The sequence below is a fragment of the Sus scrofa genome, chromosome 7, assembly GCF_054392235.1.
Source record: "Sus scrofa isolate SSC_HxYL_T2T_F1_AM1 chromosome 7, Sscrofa_HxYL_maternal_Yorkshire_Landrace_v2.0, whole genome shotgun sequence".
NCBI lineage: Eukaryota > Metazoa > Chordata > Mammalia > Artiodactyla > Suidae > Sus > Sus scrofa.
In genome coordinates, this window is record NC_139389.1 from 62,387,982 (window position 1) to 62,407,461 (window position 19,480).

Sequence of the window (19,480 nt, forward strand, 5' to 3'; positions counted from 1 at the left end):
CAAGCACTACTCTGTCACCGTGTGGGCAGTGGACCCAGTGGGCCGTGCTCTGTGGGCCTCTGGGGTGGGGAACTGTCGGTGCTGCAGCACAAGGCACGTTGTCTGTTGCTCAGTTGCCGGGACATGGAGAGGGTTAGGCACGGGTCTGCGGCCCAGTGCAAGGCCCCACTCCTCATGGAGGACCTGGCATATCTCCTCAGGCATTTGGAAGAGTCTGGCAGACTGAGGGGTTACCCCACATCGGGAGGGAGGCCCTTGAGACCAAGGCCTTGAGCTAGAGGTTTCTCCTTCCCCAAGTTTAAAGCAGCCCCAGCTTTGTACCCCTGCTTCCTGCAGGACTAGTGCACACAGCACTCCCTGCACTGAATCTCCTTTGCTGTAAGACAAGCTCATGAGAAAGAGTTTTTGTTTTTGCAAAGCAGAATGGACACATAAGGCGAGGACATGGTGTTTCTCTACCTCAAGAGACACATCAAAGTGCTGAGAGGCCCAGACCTCCCTCTAATCCACCTGGGCTGGCCATGGTGGCCACTGCGCCTGGCCTAGGGGCTGGCTCCAGCCAGACTCTGTGGCCCTATGTCACCCACTGGAGGGCTGGAGGATGGGCCAGGCTCTACCAGGCTTACCCAACCCCACACAGACGATGGGCTAGATCATAAGGATGGGAACTTTCCAACTCAATGAGCAATCAAGGAAGATCTAAAAGTGCTGGTGAGGGGGGTTCCTGCTATGGTGCAGTGGGTTAAGAATCCGACTGCAGCACCTCAGTCACTGTGGAGGCACAGCTTCGATCACTGGCTGGTGCAGTGGGCTAAGGATCTGATGTTGTCACAGCTGTAGCGTAGGTCACACCTGTAGCTCAGATTCGACCCTTGGCCAGGAACGTCCATATGCCGCGGGTGTGGCCATTAAAAAAAAAAAATAAAGCATTGGCAAATTCACGTATTGTTCATTAATTAAGGTTAGGATAAACAGAGGGCAATTAAAAATAAATAATGGGAGTTCCCGTCGTGGCGCAGTGGTTAACGAATCCGACTAGGAACCATGAGGTTGCGGGTTCGGTCCCTGCCCTTGCTCAGTGGGTTAACGATCCGGCGTTGCCGTGAGCTGTGGTGTAGGTTGCAGACGCGGCTCGGATCCCGCGTTGCTGTGGCTCTGGCGTAGGCCGGTGGCTACAGCTCCGATTCAACCCCTAGCCTGGGAACCTCCACATGCCGCCGGAGCGGCCAAAGAAATAGCAACAATAACAACAACAACAACAACAACAACAAAGACAAAAGACAAAAAAAAATAAAATAAATAATGCATCAAAATAAACTTACATGGTTGTCAAATGCAAAAAGGCAAATTATGTCCGACTAATAACAGTAGCAGAAGGCATTAGCCAGGTCAGAGCCCAGACATTCTGAAGCTGCTGAAAGGAGGGTCTAAAATGAGAGCGGTGGATTGAAAGGATGTAACTTTTAAAAGTTAAAATGAAGGAAAATAAAAATAAAGGTCCACACAGAACCACCCCAGCTTTCATAGACTCAACTGCAGATTCCCTCAAGGGCCCCTGAGAGCCAGACCTGCCTTAGAGGCGTAAGCACCTGAGCGTGCTCAAACCTGGCCTTCAGGCTGCTCCGGAAACGCACCTCCAAGGCAGGAGCTGGAAGGTGTTTGTTTTGCTGCTGTGGAAATGCTGATCCATCTGCACTTGTCCCCTGGTGTCGCAGCACAGTTGCCACGGTGATGGGCCTTCCTCGCCACAACCCTGGGGAGACAGGGTGGATGGGTAAGCCCCCACCCCGGGACAGCTTGCAGTGCATTTCCAGAGGCTCCTCAGAAGGTTGATGGGACATAGAGGCCTCATTGCTGGGTGGCCACGCTGTTCTCCCTGACTGGTCATCTTGTCACGTGTGCACCCTTGTCCGTGCCAGCCTCAGTTATACCCCTCCATCCCTTGAATGTCATGCATACACTGAACTCTCCCAGCGTCCTGCCCTCTCTCTAGACTACCCCTTTATCTTGCAGGTCACTTCCGTGTCCCCTCCCAGGCCAGTGCTGGTCTCAGGGCACCCTTTCCTTAGCAGGACTGTTTGCACCACTGCCTGGGCTGGCAGAAGACCTCCCCAACACCCTCACCCCTCCATCCATGAGCTCCTGGGATGCTGAGAGGCCCCAACAGTTATGTGAGGCCAAGTTGGGGGCCTAACCCCACACAAAGAAGTGATGTGGCTGCAGGGTCTGTGGACAGCATGCAGTTGTGGGAGTGGTGGGCCCTGGATGGCCTGGAAGGCCAGTGACAGTCCCTCCGTGTAGCTTCTTCTTCAGGGGCACCCAGGGTGAACTGGTGCCATTTGGGGGAACTCATTGTCTCTTCTGAGAATCTATCTTCCCCGCTTCCTCACCCCCAGGCTGTGGAGTATGTATTTTGTGGGAGGGGGTGGTGGCTGAGATACCTGCTGCTCCCCAAATGTCTGCCTGCCCCCACGTCCCCATTTGCAGCTCCCCTGCCTCCCCATGAGTGCCTGCTCTTCCCGCCACTGGCTGTGAGCGAAAATGCCATGTGGAGGCTGAAGCATTTACGATCCACCCTCAACTCTCTGGAGCTGTGTCCCTAAGGACCCGGTGAGCCCAGGGCCAGGCCAGGCCAGGTTACAGGAGGCAGGCAGTGAGCCTTTGATGCCTGGAGCTTCTTCGATTTGAGGGTTAATGCTAATTAGCCTCCCTTGCTGACAACACCTGGAAAAGGGTTTTAAATTAAAAAGGCAAGAAACGGAGAGCTTTGCTGATTCTATTCCATGGGCTGGGTAAGGTCACGAGATAAAACATACTAAATGAAGAAGTCAGAAAGAAAGACAAACATCTTATGACATCACAGGTGAAATCTAGAGAAATGATACAAATGAACTTATTTACAAAACAGAAAGAGACACACAGATGTAGAAAACACACTTATGGTTACCAAAGGGGACAGGTGGGGGGAGGGGTGGACTACAGGTTGGGATTGGCAGGTGCACACTGTGGTATATGGACTGGATGGTCAACAGGGAGTGGCTGCAGACCACAGGGGACTCTCCAATATCCTGTGATGCCCTATATGGAAAAAGAATCTGAAAAAGAATGAATATGTGTGTATGTATGACCGAATCACTTTGCTGTACAGCAGAAATTATCGCAACCCTGTGAATCAACTATATTTCAATAAAACCTGAAAAAAAAAAAAAAGAAGAGAACAGTGGAAACCACAGGTGCCAGCAGTGGTCATGATGGCTGGTGGTCCCACTGTCCCTGGTGCAGCTTAACACAGCACCTGGAGGGCGGCAGTCCTGCATGACCTAGTGGATAGGCCTTGGATGCCCCCTTAGGATCCAGAGGGCAGGAATCTGTGCCCTAAGCCCCCCAGGTGGTGGCTGGCACCCTGTCCCTGGGTTGGCGGCCTCCTGAAGCTGCCCTGTGGAGGCAGGTCTGGTTAGGCTCATGGTTCTGTCTTTTGAGGTTTGCTCTGGCCAGTTTGATCCATGTGCTGGGTTTTTGGACAGGGAAGGGCTTGTGAAATATCTTTGCTGATCTGATTGTGTAAGCCCTGAGGTCAGTGCTGGGTCAGGAGCTTATAACTGGGGAGGGAGCTGTCCCTGCCAGGGCTCAGGAGCAAAAGTGTTTTCTGAGCTTCCCGGACAGCACTGATGTCCCCACACCCTGAAAGCTGGGCCAACAAGTTTAACCAAGATTTGGACAAACACCCATTTGAACCAACGGAAAAAGATGGGGTTCCTGTGCACCAAAGCCATGGAAGGGACATGGAATGTCCCAGTCTTGTCTCCTTTGAGCATCTGCTGTGCTGCCGACACTGTTCCGGACACTGGGGACAGAGCAGAGACATAGACCCGAAAATACACCTTGCAAAGAAGAACAAAGCAGGAGGCACGGCCCTCCCAGACTTCAGACAATACTTCAAAGCTACTGTAATCAAAATGGCATGGTACTGGCACAAAAGCAGACATATGAATCAATGAACAGAACAGAACAAATCCACACACTTATGGTCAATTAATCTACAGCACAGGAGGCAAGAAGATACAATGGAGAAAAGACAGTGTTTTCAGCAAGTGGTGCTGGGAAAATGGGACAGCTGCATGTAAATCAGTGACACTAGAACCCACCCTCACACTACGCCCAGAAATAAACCCCAAAGAACTTAAAGACTTAAATGTAAAACATGCCACCATAAAACTCCTAGATGAGAACATAGGCAAAACAATGTTTTCTTAGGTCAGTCTCCCAAGGCAACAGAAATAAAATACAAAATAAACATATGGGACCTAATCAAACTTACAAGCTTTTTAAAACAAAACAAAACCAAGGGAAGTTCCTATGGTGGCTCAGTGGGTTAAGAACCTGACTAGTTTCAAAACCATATGATCCTCTCAATAGACACAGAAAAAGCCTTTGACAAAATCCAACACCCATTTCGATAAAAACCCTTCAGAAAGTGGGCATAGAGGGACCCCACATCAATATAATAAAGGCCATATATGACAAACCGACAGAGAACATCATTCTCAAATGGGGAAAAGCTGAAAGAATTCCTGCTGAGATCAAGAACAAGACAAGGATGCCACTACTCTTGCCACTACTATTCAACATAGTTTTGGAAGTCCTGGCCATGGCAATCAGAGAAGTAAAAGAGATAAAAGGAATCCAAATTGGAAAGGAAGAAGTAAAACGATCACTATTTGCAGATGACATGACACTATACCTAGAGAATCCTAAAGATGCTACCAGAAAACTGTTAGAGCTCATCCATGAATTTGGCAAAGTCGCAGGATACAAAATTAATACACAGAAATCGACGGCATTTCTATACACTAACAATGAAAGAGCAGAAAGAGAAATTAGGGAAGCAATCCCATTTACCACTGCATTCAAAAGAATAAAATACCTAGGAGTAAACCTACCTAAAGAGACAAAAGACCTGTACTCTGAAAACTATAAGACACTGATGAAAGAAATCAAAGATGACACAAATAGATGGAAAGACATACCATGCTCTTGGATTGGAAGAGTCAATATTATCAAAATGACTTATACTACCTAAGGTAATCTACAGATTCAATGCAATCCCTATCAAATTACCAAGGACATTCTTCACAGAACTCGAACAAAATATTTTAGAGTTTGTTTGGAAGCACAAAAGACCCAGAATAGCCAAAGCCATCCTGAAAAAGAAACATGGAGCTGGAGAAATCAGGCTCCCGGACTTCAGACTATATTACAAAGCAACAGTCATAAAAACCATATGGTACTGGCACAAAGACAGAAATATAGATCAGTGGAACAGGATAGAAAGCCCAGAATTACAGCCACACACCAATGGCCAACTAATCTATGACAAAGGAGGCAAGAATACAATGGAGAAAAGACAGCTTATTCAATAAATGGTGCTGGTAAACTGGACAGCCACATGAAAAAGAATGAAATTAGAACACTCCGTAACACCATACACAAAAATAAACTCCAAATGGATTAAAGACCTAGATATAAGACCAGAAACTATAAAACTCCTAGAGGAAAACATAGGCCAAACACTCTCCAACATAAACGACAGCAACATCTTCTCAGATCTACCTCTTAATGACAGTAAAAACAAAAATTAACAAATGGGACCTAATTAAACTTAAAAGTTTATGCACAGCAAAGGAAACCCTAAACAACACAAAAAGACAACCCACAGAATGGGAGAAAATCTTTGCAAGTGAATCCACTGACAAGGGATTCATCTCCAAAATTTATAAACACTTCCTACTGCTCAATACCAAAAAAACAAACAACCCCATCAAAAAATGGGTAGAAGATCTAAACAGACAGTGCTCCAAAGAAGACATACAGATGGCCAAAAAACACATGAAAAGATGTTCAACATCACTCATTATTAGAGAAATGAAAATCAAAACCACTATGAGGTACTACCTTACACCAGCCAGAATGGCCATCATCAAAAAGTCTACAAACAAGAAGTGCTAGAGAGGGTGTGGAGAAAAGGAACCCTAGTACACTGTTGGTGGGATTGTAAATTGGTGCAACCACTGTGGGAAACAGTATAGAGATGCCTCAGAAAACTAAACATAGAACTACCATTTGATCCAGCAATCCCACTCCTGGGCATCTATCCAGAGAAAACCATGACTTGCAAAGACACGTGTACTCCAGTGTTCATTGCAGCACTATTTGCAATAGCCAAGACATGGAAACAACATAAATGTCCATTGACAGAGGAGTGGATCAAGAAGAGGTGGTACATATACACAATGGAATATTACTCAGCCATTCAAAGGAACGAAATACCAGCATTTTTAGCAACATGGATGGAGCTAGAAACTATCATGCTAAGTGAAGTCAGCCATACGATGAGACACCAACATCAAATGCTTTCACTGATATGTAGAATCTGAAAAAAGAACACAATGAACTTCTTTGCAGAACAGATACTGACTCACAGACTTTGAAAAACTTTTGGTCTCCAAAGGAGACAGTTCGGGGGGTGGGGGATGCGTTGGGGTTGTGGGATGGACATCCTACAAAATTGGATTGTGATGATCATTGTACAACTATAAATGTAATAAATTCATTGAGTAATTAAAAAAAATTAAAAAAAGAACCTGACTAGTTTCTATGAATGTACAGGTTGGATCCCTTGCCTTGCTCAGTGGGTTAAGGATCCAGTGTTGCTGTGAGCTACTACTAGGTCAAAGATGCAGCTCGGATCTGGTGATGCTGTGGCTGATTTGACCCCTGGCCTGGGAACTTCCATATGCCATGGACATGGCCCTAAAAAATGACCAAAAAAAAAAAAAAAACCCTTCAAAACAAAACCCAAAAACCAAAGAGACAACCTATAGAATGGGAAAAAATTTTTGCAAAAAATGTGACCAACAAGGGCTTAATATCCAAAATATTAAATCAACAACATACAACCCAACAATAACACTAAAAACAACAAAAAACCCAATTTGAATAATGGGCAGAAGACCTAAATACACATTTCACCAAAGAAGACATACAAATGGCCGACAGGCATATGAAAAGATGCTCAATGTCACTAATTAGAGAAACACAAATCAAAACTACAACAGGATCCTACCACCTTCCTCAGTCAGAATGGCCATCACTAAAAAATCTACAAATGACAGATGCTGGAGAGGTTGTGGAGGAAAAGGAACCCTCCTATACTGCTGGTGGAAATATAAGTTGGTGCAGCCACTATGGAGAACAGTATGGAGGTTCCTTAAAAACTAAAAATAGAATTACAATATGATCCAGCAATCCCATTCCTGGGCATCTATTCAGATAAAAATTAGAATTCAAAAATATACATGCACCCCTATGTTCATTGCAGCACTATTCACAATAGTCAAGACATGAAATGACCTAAATGCCCATCAACAGATGAATGAATAAAGAAAATGCAGTACATATAAACAATGGACAATTACTCAACATTAACAAGAATAAAAATGCCATTTGTAGCAACATGGATGGACCTAGGGATTATCATATTAAGTGAAGTAATCAAAAAGACAAATACCATATGATATCACTTTTATGCAGAATCTAAAATATGACACAAATGAATTTATCTATGCAACAGAAATAGAATCACATAGAGAATAGAGTTGTGGTTGCCAAAGGGTGGGTAGGGGAGGGATAGAGTGGGAGTTTGGGGTTAGTATATGCAAACTATAACATTTAGAATGGATGAGCAATACGTTCAATATCCTGCGATAAACCGTAATGGAAAAGAATATAAAAAAGAATTTTTAGGAGTTCTCATTTTGGCTCAGCAGGTTAAGGACCTGGCCTTGTCCCCTGGAGGTTCAATCCCTGGCCTTGCTCACTGGGTTAAGGATTCAGCACTGTTGCAAGCTGTGGCCTAGGTCGCAGATGCAGCTCGGATCTGGTGTTGCTGTGGCTGTGGTGCCAGCCTCAGCCGCAGCCGCAGCTCTGATTTGACTCCTAGCCTGGGAATCTCCACATGCTGCAGGTGCAGCCATTAAAAAAAAAAGAAGAAGAAATATATATGTATAATAGTAGAAATTAACACAATATTTAAAATCAACTATATGTCAGAAAAAAGAAAAAACACATCTTCACCTTACGGCACTTGCATCCAATGGTTGGGGATGGGCAACGAACAAAACAAATGGGGGAATCACAGAGTGTGTGAGATGGAAGAAAATAAAGTGGGGGGAGGAAGGGGAGGGCTGGGCGACCAGAAGGCTGGGAATGGGATGTAGAGGCCAGCTCCCCAGGCCCTGTACTCACTGGTCTCCCTGCGTTGGCCTCCACAAGGACCGCACTGTCCCTTTTCCCATGCTGTGACATACAGGGCCTGGAATTTTCCAGGTCAATAATGTATTCCTACACCCTTGCTGGCCCTATTCAGACAGCAGAGCAGGAACCAGTGTCCTACACCCAAGCCTCATCCCCAGCACCACTCAGTAAACATGTGTGGAAAGACCTGTTCCTACACCCAAGCCTCGTCCCCAGCATTTTACAGTAAATGTCTGTGGAAGGACACCATCCTACACCTGAGCCTCGTCCCCAGTCACTCAGTAAATGTCTGTGGAAGGACCCTGTCCTACACCCAAGCCTGGTCCCCAGCATCACTTGATAAATGTTTGTGGAAGGACCTTGTCCTACTCCTGAGCTTTATCCCCAGCATCACTCAGTAAATGTCTGTTGAAGGACCTTGTCCATACATGAGCCTCGTCCCCAGGATCCTGTTTCTGAGGGTCCTACACACATAAGATTGATAGCCTGCTCCCTCTGCTTCCTCCCTTCATTCCCAAGGAGAAGTGTTCTTCACCTCCTGAGGCTGCCCCGGCACCAGGGCCCTGGAGCCAGTCATCTGAGACACCCTGGGCCAGTTGTCCCTCACTATCCACTTCTTACCGCCCTCTGCTGGTCACTGTCCAACACTATGAGGTGCGCTTAGTCTGCCCTCAGACCCTATACACCTGTCTCCCCTGCCTACCTCTTCCCTCTGCTTGTCACAAATGTCTTCTCATCTGGGGCTCGGGACAAGACTGGGAGTTGTACCCATGGAGGTGCCATGCAGGAGCATGCATGCTGCATAGCTTGGGTTCTCTTGAGAGGATCTGTAGCCTGAGTTAGCACCTTGCTCCCCAATGTCAACAGTCCCGGGATGTTCACTCTACGTTACTTGCAGATGCAAGGGTTTATTAAAGAATCTGTTTCTAGAGGAAGAGCCCTTGCCAAGCCTGTGCCAGGAACTCTGCCCTGACGGCTGCTTGGCTCTGCTCAGGCCCAGGCACCCACAGAGGGAGAGAGCTCCGAGGCGCCAGCTGTGCCCTCGGGCACTGATACCCAGGCAGCTCCTGCACTCGCAGATGACTTTATGCTTTGCTATGCTGTCACATACTTTAAAGGATTTCCCAACCACACTGCCATTTAATGCAGCCTCAGCGCACACACGGTAAAATGTTAACAGTTTAGGAAGAGGTGTTTAGTCACCTGGCAGAAGCAGCATGCCTGGTGAATCGTGGCTGGAAATGACCCAGCAGAGCAGCGTCTGCTCACTGCTCACCTCTCCAGCCTCCCAGAGTGCTGTTCCCGTGGAACAGATGGAACAGATGTGTCCAAGACAGGAACTTTATTTTTGCTACTGTGCTGTAAAGGGGTCTGTATTCACTGTGCTTTGAATGGGGTTATTGAGAATATATTCAAATGCAGCTTATGGGCACTTTCCTTTACCCCTTTCTCTCATTCCTGAGCACTTGCAGCCCCTTTGAGGCAGGACAGTCCTCCTCTTCTGCCCTGTGGACACCAGCTCTTGGCCAGTGACATAGGGCAGGGGGTCACTGGTGGATCCTGAGAGGGAAGGTGGTGTGTACCCCTTCTAAGTAGAAGCTCTGGGCATCCACTACTGCTTTTTTGTCTTTTTGTCTTTTTAGGGCCGCACCCTCAGCATATGGAAGTTCCCAGGGCAGGGGGTCGAATCGGAGCTGTTGCTGCCAGCCTCCACCACAGCCACAGCAACGCCAGATCCGAGCCTCGTCTCCAACTTCACCACAGCTCAGAGCAACGCCAGATCCTTAACCCACCAAGCGAGGCCAGGGATCAAACCTGCAACCTCATGCTTCCTGGTAGGGTGGTTTCTGCTGCGCCACGACGGGAACTCCTCCACTATTGCTTTTAAACCACCCCCAGAACACAGTAGCTTGAAACCAAGTGTCCGTTTTTCCAATGTCCCTTTGGATTGACTGTGTTCAGTAGTTCTTCCTTGGGGTTTCTTAATGGGTGTAGGCCCTGGCCTCTCACGCAGACTTGTGTGTGTGTGGGGGGGTGTCCTGATCTCACTTGGACTTGGGGGTGTCCTGATCTCACTTGGACTGGGAGGGTGTCCCAATCTCACACGTGGGCTGGGGGGGGGGGTCTGATCTTACTCCTGGACTAGGGGTTCCAGATCTCACACGTGGACTGTGGGGTGGGGAGGGGGGAGCAATCTGTGTGCTGGGGGGTCCTGACCTCACACGTGGAGGGGGGAGGGGTCCTGATCTCACACGTGGACTTGGAGTGGGGGTAGTGTCCTGATCTCTCACACCGACTGGGGGGTCCTGAACTCTCAGTGGGTCAGGCCACGTCCCATCGTCCCTGAGCTGGGGTCTCCTGCAGGGGAGGCTGAGAGGGTGGGGGAGCAGCTAAGTCAGGGCCACAAGATGAGCTGCCCACAGATATGCGTGCACGCATGCAAAGCGGCACACGACACTAGGGCTCTGCGCAGCTATCAGAGGAGCGAGGAAGCTCTCTGCACGCATGGGGAGAAGTGAGGGTGAGACACAGATCAGTGCAAACGCTGTGGCGGGAATGAATGACAATTCCAAGGTAAAACTGTCCCAGAGTTTACCTTGTGCGGAGCTGATGAAAGTGCCAGTAGGGGGCGCTGAAGAGCAGGGGAGATGGAGAAACAGCAAGATTTTGGAACTTTTTTTTTTTTTTTTTACCATTTTTTATCATTTTGATTTTAAATCATGGAAAGTACGACCTGTTCCAAAATATTAAAGGAGAGAGGGAGTTCCCGTCGTGGCGCAGTGGTTGACGAATCCGACTAGGAACCATGAGGTTGCGGGTTCGGTCCCTGCCCTTGCTCAGTGGGTTAACGATCTGGCATTGCCGTGAGCTGTGGTGTAGGTTGCAGACGCGGCTCGGATCCCACGTTGCTGTGGCTCTGGCGTAGGCCGGCGGCTACAGCTCCGATTCGACCCCTAGCCTGGGAATCTCCATATGCCGCGGGAGCGGCCCAAGAAATAGCAAAAAGACAAAAAAAAAAAAAAGGAGAGAGGTCTCTGTCGTGCCCCATCGCAGACCTGGGGCCCCTGCCAGGCCCTGCCTCAGCCCAGCTCTTCTCACGCAGCCGAGGAAGTCAGCCTGGAGCCACTCTTGGGCCTGTGATCACGAAGCCTCAGAGTAGGCTTGGCCGAGCTGCCTGTCTCATTTGAAGGCAAGAGCGCCCTGCTGTCCTGGCTGCGTCTTGGTCCTGCCGTGGCTGCCCTCCCAAGGAGGGGAGGACGGCCAGCTTTGTCCTATTGCAAATGGGAACGTAGCCTGAAACCTGGGGTGGGCTCTAGGGAGTGCCTGGGGTGCCCCCTCGGCCAACCTCCAGAGCCCAGATTGCCATAAAGGCCCAGGGGCGCGAGGGACTGGGTGCTGCCCACTCTTCTCGGCCACAGCCCTGCCCCCACGCTGGCTGTGCTTCTGAGCCATGGGCTCCTTGCGCTCTGCCATTCTGTCTGCCTGTAGACCCTGTGGCTGAGGTCCCAGAGACGCAGCCAAAGCGTCTTGCCCAGAATTCAAAAGGCTGTCTCCCAGGACATGGGCCTTCCTGCCCAGAGCTCTAGAATCCAAAGTGGGATCCCTAGGGGATTTTCATATCAACACACCAGGTGAAGAAAGCAAACCTTATCAGGGCCCAGGAGCCCTCTCCCTCCCCGCACCTCCTGGCACCAGGGAAAACCCTCCCTGATTTCTGGCACCATAGGTTCGCTTTGCCTTCTTTGGGGACTTTATTGCGTGGGCCACACAGCAGATGCTCCTGTGGGCCTGGCCTCTGCTGGCAAGCACATGACAGCGTCAGGCTCCCCCCTCCCTCCCCTTGCATGAGGGAACCACCATCCTGCAGAGATGGGGCTCTGCCTGGACAGCAAGGAGCAGCCGTGTTGCTCATTCCAGCCCATGCTTTTGGGTGACTGTGCTCATACTTCCTCGAGAACACACCCAGGCCTGGGACTCTGCTTCCCAGTGCTTGGGCACGGAGTCTTGCTGTGACTCTGAAGCTGGAGGCAGCCCCTGGACTGTCCACAGTCAGGTCCAGACAGGTATGGAAGGGGACAGTCCCCAGAGAGCAGGGCACAAAGGTAGCAGTGAGACTCCTGCGTTGGTGACTGCGGGTGTGGCTTCAAGGCCCCCTGGGCAGGAGGAGGGGACAGGCCTGGGTACTCCCTCCCAGCTCCTCCCTGATTGCTGGGTCTTCATGGGGCAGGGTCAGGGGCCCGCCATCTCCCATCCACAGTCTGCTTCCCGCCTCACAGGGGCCTCAGAGGAGCTTGCCTCAGTCTCTCCTCTCCCTTCGGTCTCCTCCCCACCAAGAGGACATGCCTCCCATACTGATGGACGCTGGTCAGGGGCTCTGCTGTGAGTTGGGGAAAGGGGGTCCCTGGGGCTGAGGGCAATGGACGAGGAGGCAGTGTCACTTATGTTTGCCTGGTTATTTATTTATTTATTTATGTTGTCTTTTTGCCTTTTCTAGGGCCGCTCCCGTGGCATATGGAGGTTCCCAGGCCAGGGAACCTAATCAGAGCTGTAGCCACTGGCCTACGCCACAGCCACAGCAATGCGGGATCCGAGCTGCATCTGCCACCTACACCACAGCTCACGGCAACAGCAGATCTTTAACCCACTGAGCAAGGCCAAGGATTGAACCTGCAACCTCATGGTTCCTAGTCGGATTCATTAACCACTGTGCCACGACGGGAACTCCTGCCTGGTAATGACAATATCAAAATGCCGCCCAATACTAAACAGAAGGGAAAATGTCAAAAAATTAAACCTCATTAAATGAACTTCACCAGAAGACATTGATAAGAGTGAAAAAAAAACCACCCAAAAGTCACCTTTCATCCAAGGGCTCGTCCAGAAATTGGGACGAGGACCAAATCATGAAGGACATAACTCACTGAAGATCAGCTGGCAAATGGCTTGAGGAGATGTTTTAAAAACGGGGATGTCCTGGAAACAACCCAAATGTCTATCGACAGATGATTGGATTCGGAAGATGTGGTATATATACACAATGGAATACTACTCAGCCATAAAAAAGAATGACATCATGCCATTTGCAGCAACATGGATGGAACTAGAGAATCTCATACTGAGTGAAATGAGCCAGAAAGACAAAGACAAATACCATATGATATCACTTATAACTGGAATCTAATATCCAGCACAAATGAACATCTCCTCAGAAAAGAAAAACATGGACTTGGAGAAGAGACTTGTGGCTGCCTGATGGGAGGGGGAGGGAGTGGGAGGGATCGGGAGCTTGGGCTTATCAGACACAACTTAGAATAGATTTACAAGGAGATCCTGCTGAATAGCATTGAGAACTTTGTCTAGATACTCATGTTGCAACAGAAGAAAGGGTGGGGGAAAAAATGTAATTGTAATGTATACATGTAAGGATAACCTGACCCCCTTGCTGTACAGTGGGAAAAAACAACAGCAGCAACAACAAAAAAAAACAAAAACAAAAACAAAAACAAAAACAAAAACAAAAACAAAATAAAAACGGGGATGTCCAAATGGCCAGTCACCACATGAGAAGGTACATGGTCACCCACCAGAAAGTGCAAATACATGTCAGCGGGAGATTCCACAGCCTGCCCATCAGAGAAGCTACAAACACAAGTGTGGCCGGGAGTGTGGACCATGTGCATGACTGCTGGCGCAGCTGCAGCAGACCCTGGGGGCAGCTGATAAAGGCAAACAAGCATGTGAGCTGACAACTGCTCTCCTAGCCCCTCATGTGCAAAAATGAGGGCTCGGGTCCCCAGGAGCTGTAGTGAGGGTGCTCTCTGCAACTGTGTGGGTTTTGTCACCCCAAATGGAAAACAACACAAACATCTTTAAACAGTAGAAAGATGAATTAAATGCGTTTAAGAACGCAATGGAACATCACACAATACCAAAGAAGAACGCAGGTCCTGGCAACTGTGTGGATGAAAGTCACAGGCATCACCTTGAATTTTCACTTATATACAACAGCACACAGCTGTGGCTTCTATTACATGAAATACAGAGCCAGGCAAAACTGCTCCTTGTGTCGGAGGTCAGAGTGGACCTGGGGGCAGGCGGCAGGGTGCCTTCTGGGAGCCGGGGCTTGTGGTCCTGATCTGAGTGCTGTCACGTGCAATGTCCATCGTGAGCCATTCACATGCAGCGTGTCGTCATGCTGCCACAGGAGCGTTGTGTTGTGCTGTGTGCTGGATGAGTTGCCCATCAGAAAGAAGGAAAGACAATGCCAGCCTCCACCCTTAATTCCTCAAAATTAACAGGTGTAGAAGCTGAGCACAGCCGGTGCCTACCCCCTTGTCCTTAGCGGAGCCTCTATGACCAACCCAGGCTCGCAAACGGAAACAAAGAACATCAACTCCAAGCTGAAGATTTCATGGCCAATGTTGGACCACCCAGGCCCCAAGGCCCTGCTGCAGCTCCCCCAACAAAGTCTCAAGGTCATCCTGGCCTAGACGGCGGGGTCCCTACATGGAGGGCATGGGCTAGACATGCTTGGACCCTGGCTGAGGGGCGCATACCTCTGCCATGTGAAGCTGGGGCTGCTCCAGGTTGTTTGCTCCATAGTGTGGCCAAGCCTCTCCCAAGTGGCTCAAAGATGTTTAGAAGCCAGAAGAAATGCAGGATCCAGGCCCCTGAGTGTGTTCTCCATGTTGGCCAGGATCATGTCTGGCACCAGACCCCTGAAAACACTGTCTGTGTTCGATGATCAATGATGGTATTTCTGACATGAAAGCAGAGCTAAAGCTCTGGCCTCCAGCCCTCTAAGAGAAGCCTGGGCACCCAGGTCCCTCCCCGTTGTCTCGAGGTGCTTCATGTCCTGCAGGTATTTGCCTCTGCCCAGGGCAGAGTGCCTCTACTGGTCAGTCAGAGCCAGCAAGTTCTCTTCCTGGGGCTACTTCTTTCACTACTTTGAAGTCTCGTTTCTTGGCAACGCAATGTGCCCAGCATTTTGAGTTGCCAGAAAACAGAAGGTGGCAAAATGACCCAGTAATTTTGAACCCAGCCCTATGTTGAAATGAACAACCAGACTCAGCATGGTGGGGAGCTGAAGAGCTGCCAGACTGTTCAAACTCCAGTCCCTTGTTGGCCAGCAAGGGGACCTGGCCATCGCTCAGCCCCTTGGTTCTTCAGCTTCCTCACTTGCACTGTGGCCATGGTGGTGGGACCAAGTCAGAGGACTCTCCAGAATCTTAAGTTAAGGTGCATAAAGTCGAGGAAACTTTTAGCAATAAGCTATAGAAAGACCTCAAAATGTGTCCTCAAACTTCAAAAACAGTCTTGAGGTTTCCAAATGGTGGAGAGTATTTCTTCTTCTTCTCCATTTCCGGAAAAGTGAGCACAGTGGCAGAGCCCCAGAACCTGTGCCCCTCTGGGGTGTGAAAGGCCCCTCTCACCACCCACAATGCTTGGTGGCACCAACTTGTTTCCAGTGTCAGATATGGTAGGTCAAAGCAATTGAGAGGTAGTTGTATTTCAGGTGAATTTGTAGTGTGAATCAGTGAGGGAGGCAGGCAAGAGGCAGCAACACAGCTGTGCTGCTCCAACAAGAACTTAAAGAAAAAATGGTAAGAAAACTAAAAATGCAACACAGAAATAGCTCCAGAGGCAAGACACAAGCTCCAGGGGTTGGGTTATCTGGAGATACCGAAGGTCAGTTTTCAGAGTCAGCACTTGGTAACAGGTAGCCTTACTCCAAAACCCAAACTAATTTTTTTCCACTCACCACTGAGGCCTCTGCCTGGCTCTTACTTCACTGAGGTTGTTCTAAGCTGATTCTGCCAGGCCTCCTTCATGTCAGCTGTTCTCTTGCTTACTGGACATTGAAAACTTCCTGGAGGTGTTAGGTAGGCTCTCTTTTATAGGATGATTGTGGCTTCATTCATGGCAAGGAAGATACACACTGTGTTATTGCATTGTTTCTTCTGATCTGAAATCTAGACAAAGAGGACAGACCCTGTTCCAGAGACCCTGATCCCACCCAACAGGAGGGTGAAATAACAATGTGACCACAGGGTGTTCATTTTCCTTCCCACAGGTCTTCTGAATAATTCATTTGGAGATGTAATTTTACATCAATCAACATAAATAACAACACACACACACACACACACACACACACACACACACACACACACACGAAAGTCCAGGACCAAATGCCTTCACAGGTGAATTCTACTAACATTTAAATAATTAGGAGTTCCTGTCGTGGCGCAGTGGTTAACGAATCCGACTAGGAACCATGACGTTGCGGGTTCGATCCCTGCCCTTGCTCAGTGGGTTAACGATCTGGCGTTGCCGTGAGCTGTGGTGTAGGTTGCAGACTCGGCTCGGATCCCGTGTTGCTGTGGCTCTGGCGTAGGCCGGTGGCTACAGCTCCGATTTGACCCCTAGCCTGGGAACCTCCATATGCCACGGGAGCGGCCCAAGAAATAGCAACAACAACAACAACAACAAAAATTAAAAAAAAAAATTAGCAATAATCCTTCTCAAACTTTTCCAAAAGACTGAAGAGGTGAGAATACTGACAAGTTCATTCTAAGCGGCCAGCACATCTCTGATATAAAAGGTACATAAAGAATAATAAAAAGAAAAGAAAATTACAGAACAATATTAGTAATAAATATATATCCTGAATGGATTAAAGAACAGGATCCAACTACATGCTCTCTGCAAGAGACTCACTTTAGGTCTAAGGGCATACACAGACTGAAAGCGAAAGAATGGTAAAAGACATTCCATTCACATAACAGCCAAAAAAAAAAAAAAAAAAAAAAAAAAAAAAAAAAAAGAGCAGAAGTAGATATATTATTAACAGACAAAAATACACTTTAAAACAAATAATGTTACAAGAGACAAAGTACATTGTATGATGATAAAAAGGGTCAATTCACTAAGAAGATATAGTAATTATAAATATTTATGCAGCAAACTTTGGAGATCCTAAATATATGTAGCAAATTTTGACAGAATTGAAGGGAGATAGACAACATCATAATCATAGTAGGAGACTTCAATACTCTACTTTCAACATTAGAATCACCAGAGAGATCAATAAGAAAGCAGAGGGCTTGAACCACACTGTAGACTACTTGGACCTAACAGATACATATAGAATACTCCATCCAACAACAGATATATAATCATCTCAAGAGCACATGGAACATTCTCCCAGATAGATCATATGTTAGCCCACAGAACAAATTCAAGATGATTAAAATCATACAAAGTACCTTTTTCAAACAAAATTGTAGGAAAGTTGAAATAAATAGCATGAGGAAAATGAAAAAATCCACAAACACTCAACCATTAAACAACACACTTCAAAATAACAAATTAGTCAAAGAAGAAGTCACAAGAGAACTTGGAAAATACTTTGAGACAAGTAAAAATGAAAACACAACATACCAAAACTTATGAGGTACAGTAAAAGCAGTGCTAAAAGGGAAGTTTATTTTAAATGCCTAATTAAAAAAAATCTCAAATCAACAATGTAACTTTATGCTTTAAGAAACTAGAAAAAGGGGAATTCCCATCATGGCTCAGTGGAAACTTGCCTAGGAACCGTGACGTTGTGGGTTCAACCCCTGGCCTCACTCAGTGGGTTAAGGATCCAGCATTGCCATGAACTGTGGTGTAGGTTGCAGATGTGGCTCAGATCTGGCATTGCTGTGGCTGTGGCTGTGGCTGGTGGCTATAGCCTGGGAACTTCTATATGCTGCAGCTGTGGCCCTAAAAAGCAAAAATAAAATAAAATAAAATAAAAATAAAAAGAAAGGAAGAGAGAAAGAAAGAAAGAAATGAGAAAAAATTTAAGCCAATGCTAACTCAAGGAAGGAAATAATAAAGATTAGAGCTGAGATAAATTAAACAGAGAATACAAAAACAATAGAAAAAACTGATCTGGTGTTCTGAAAAGAAAGATCAACAGAGTTGATAAACTCTTAGCTAGATTAACTAAAAAAGAGAGAAGACTTAAATGCCAAAATCAGAATTGAAAGAGAACTTACTACCAATTACATAGAAATTAAAAAGGATTAAAAATAATACTCTGAACAACTGTATACCAAGAAATTAGAAAACCTAGAAGAAATGGATCAATTTCTAGGCACACACAACCTACCAAGACTGAGTCATGAAGAAACATAAAATAGTAACAGACCAATGACAACTAAGGATATTGAATTAGTAGTTGAAAACAAAACAAAACAAAAAACCCACCCACACAGGGCAGGATCAAGATGGCAGATATGGCTCAACTTCTCCCACAAACACGTCAAAAAAACCACCTAAATGTAGAATGATTCACACAGAGTATCTACTGAAAGCTGGCAGAAGACCTCAAACTTCCAAAAAGGGAAAGAAACCTTCCACATAACTGGGTAGAACAAAAGTTAAAAAAAGAGAGAGAGAAGAGAGACAGAGAGAAAGGAATCAGGATGGGACCAGCACTCCGGAGAGGGAGCTGAGAAAGAGGAAAGGAATCTACACCCTGGGGGCCATCTAACTGTCTGCAAGATTGGCCTGGATGGAGAGGGAACCTCAAGACCTCAGAGAAAAGTGAAGCAGCCAGATTGAGGAGGGCAAAGCAAAAGAGAGCCGTACAGAGCAGTGGTACCTCAGCCCAGGACACAAGAGCCTGAGACACCTGGGCAGGGGTTGGGCGATAAGACTCAGGCTTTGGAGAATAAGAAGCGAAGAAGCACAGGAACCATTCCAATTAAAAGAACAGGAGAATTCCCTTGAAGGAGCAAAACAATGAAACAGACCTCTGCACTCTAATAGACACTGAATTCAAAAAGGAGTTAATGAAAATACCGAAGTTATTAGGAGCAGATATCAACAGTAATGCAGACTGTGTTAGAATGGAACTAGAAACTATAAGGAGGAACAAAGAAAAATTGGAAAAATTCATTTGCAGAAATGCAAGCTGAGTTAAAGGCATTGAAGACCAGAGTGAATAATGCAGAGGAACGAATAAGTGACTTAGAAGATAGAATAATGCAAATCACCCAATCAGGACAGCAGATAGAAAGTCAAATGAAGATAAATGAAAGCAATATAATCGATCTAGGTGATAATATAAAGCATGCCAATCTACATATAATAGGAATCCCAGAAGGATTAAAAA

The 19,480-nt window shown here is 47.1% G+C and overlaps 1 protein-coding gene across 1 annotated transcript in view; it reads right to left on the reverse strand.

Annotated features, from left to right (window-relative positions):
- ALDH1L1 (aldehyde dehydrogenase 1 family member L1) overlaps nucleotides 1–19,480 on the reverse strand; it is a 97,583-nt gene that overhangs the window by 53,091 nt on the left and 25,012 nt on the right. The window contains exon 3 of the mRNA XM_084966595.1: nucleotides 1,635–1,753. Coding sequence (XP_084822721.1) covers nucleotides 1,635–1,690 — 56 coding nt within the window. The 5' untranslated portion in view covers nucleotides 1,691–1,753. The remainder of the gene's footprint in view (nucleotides 1–1,634; nucleotides 1,754–19,480) is intronic.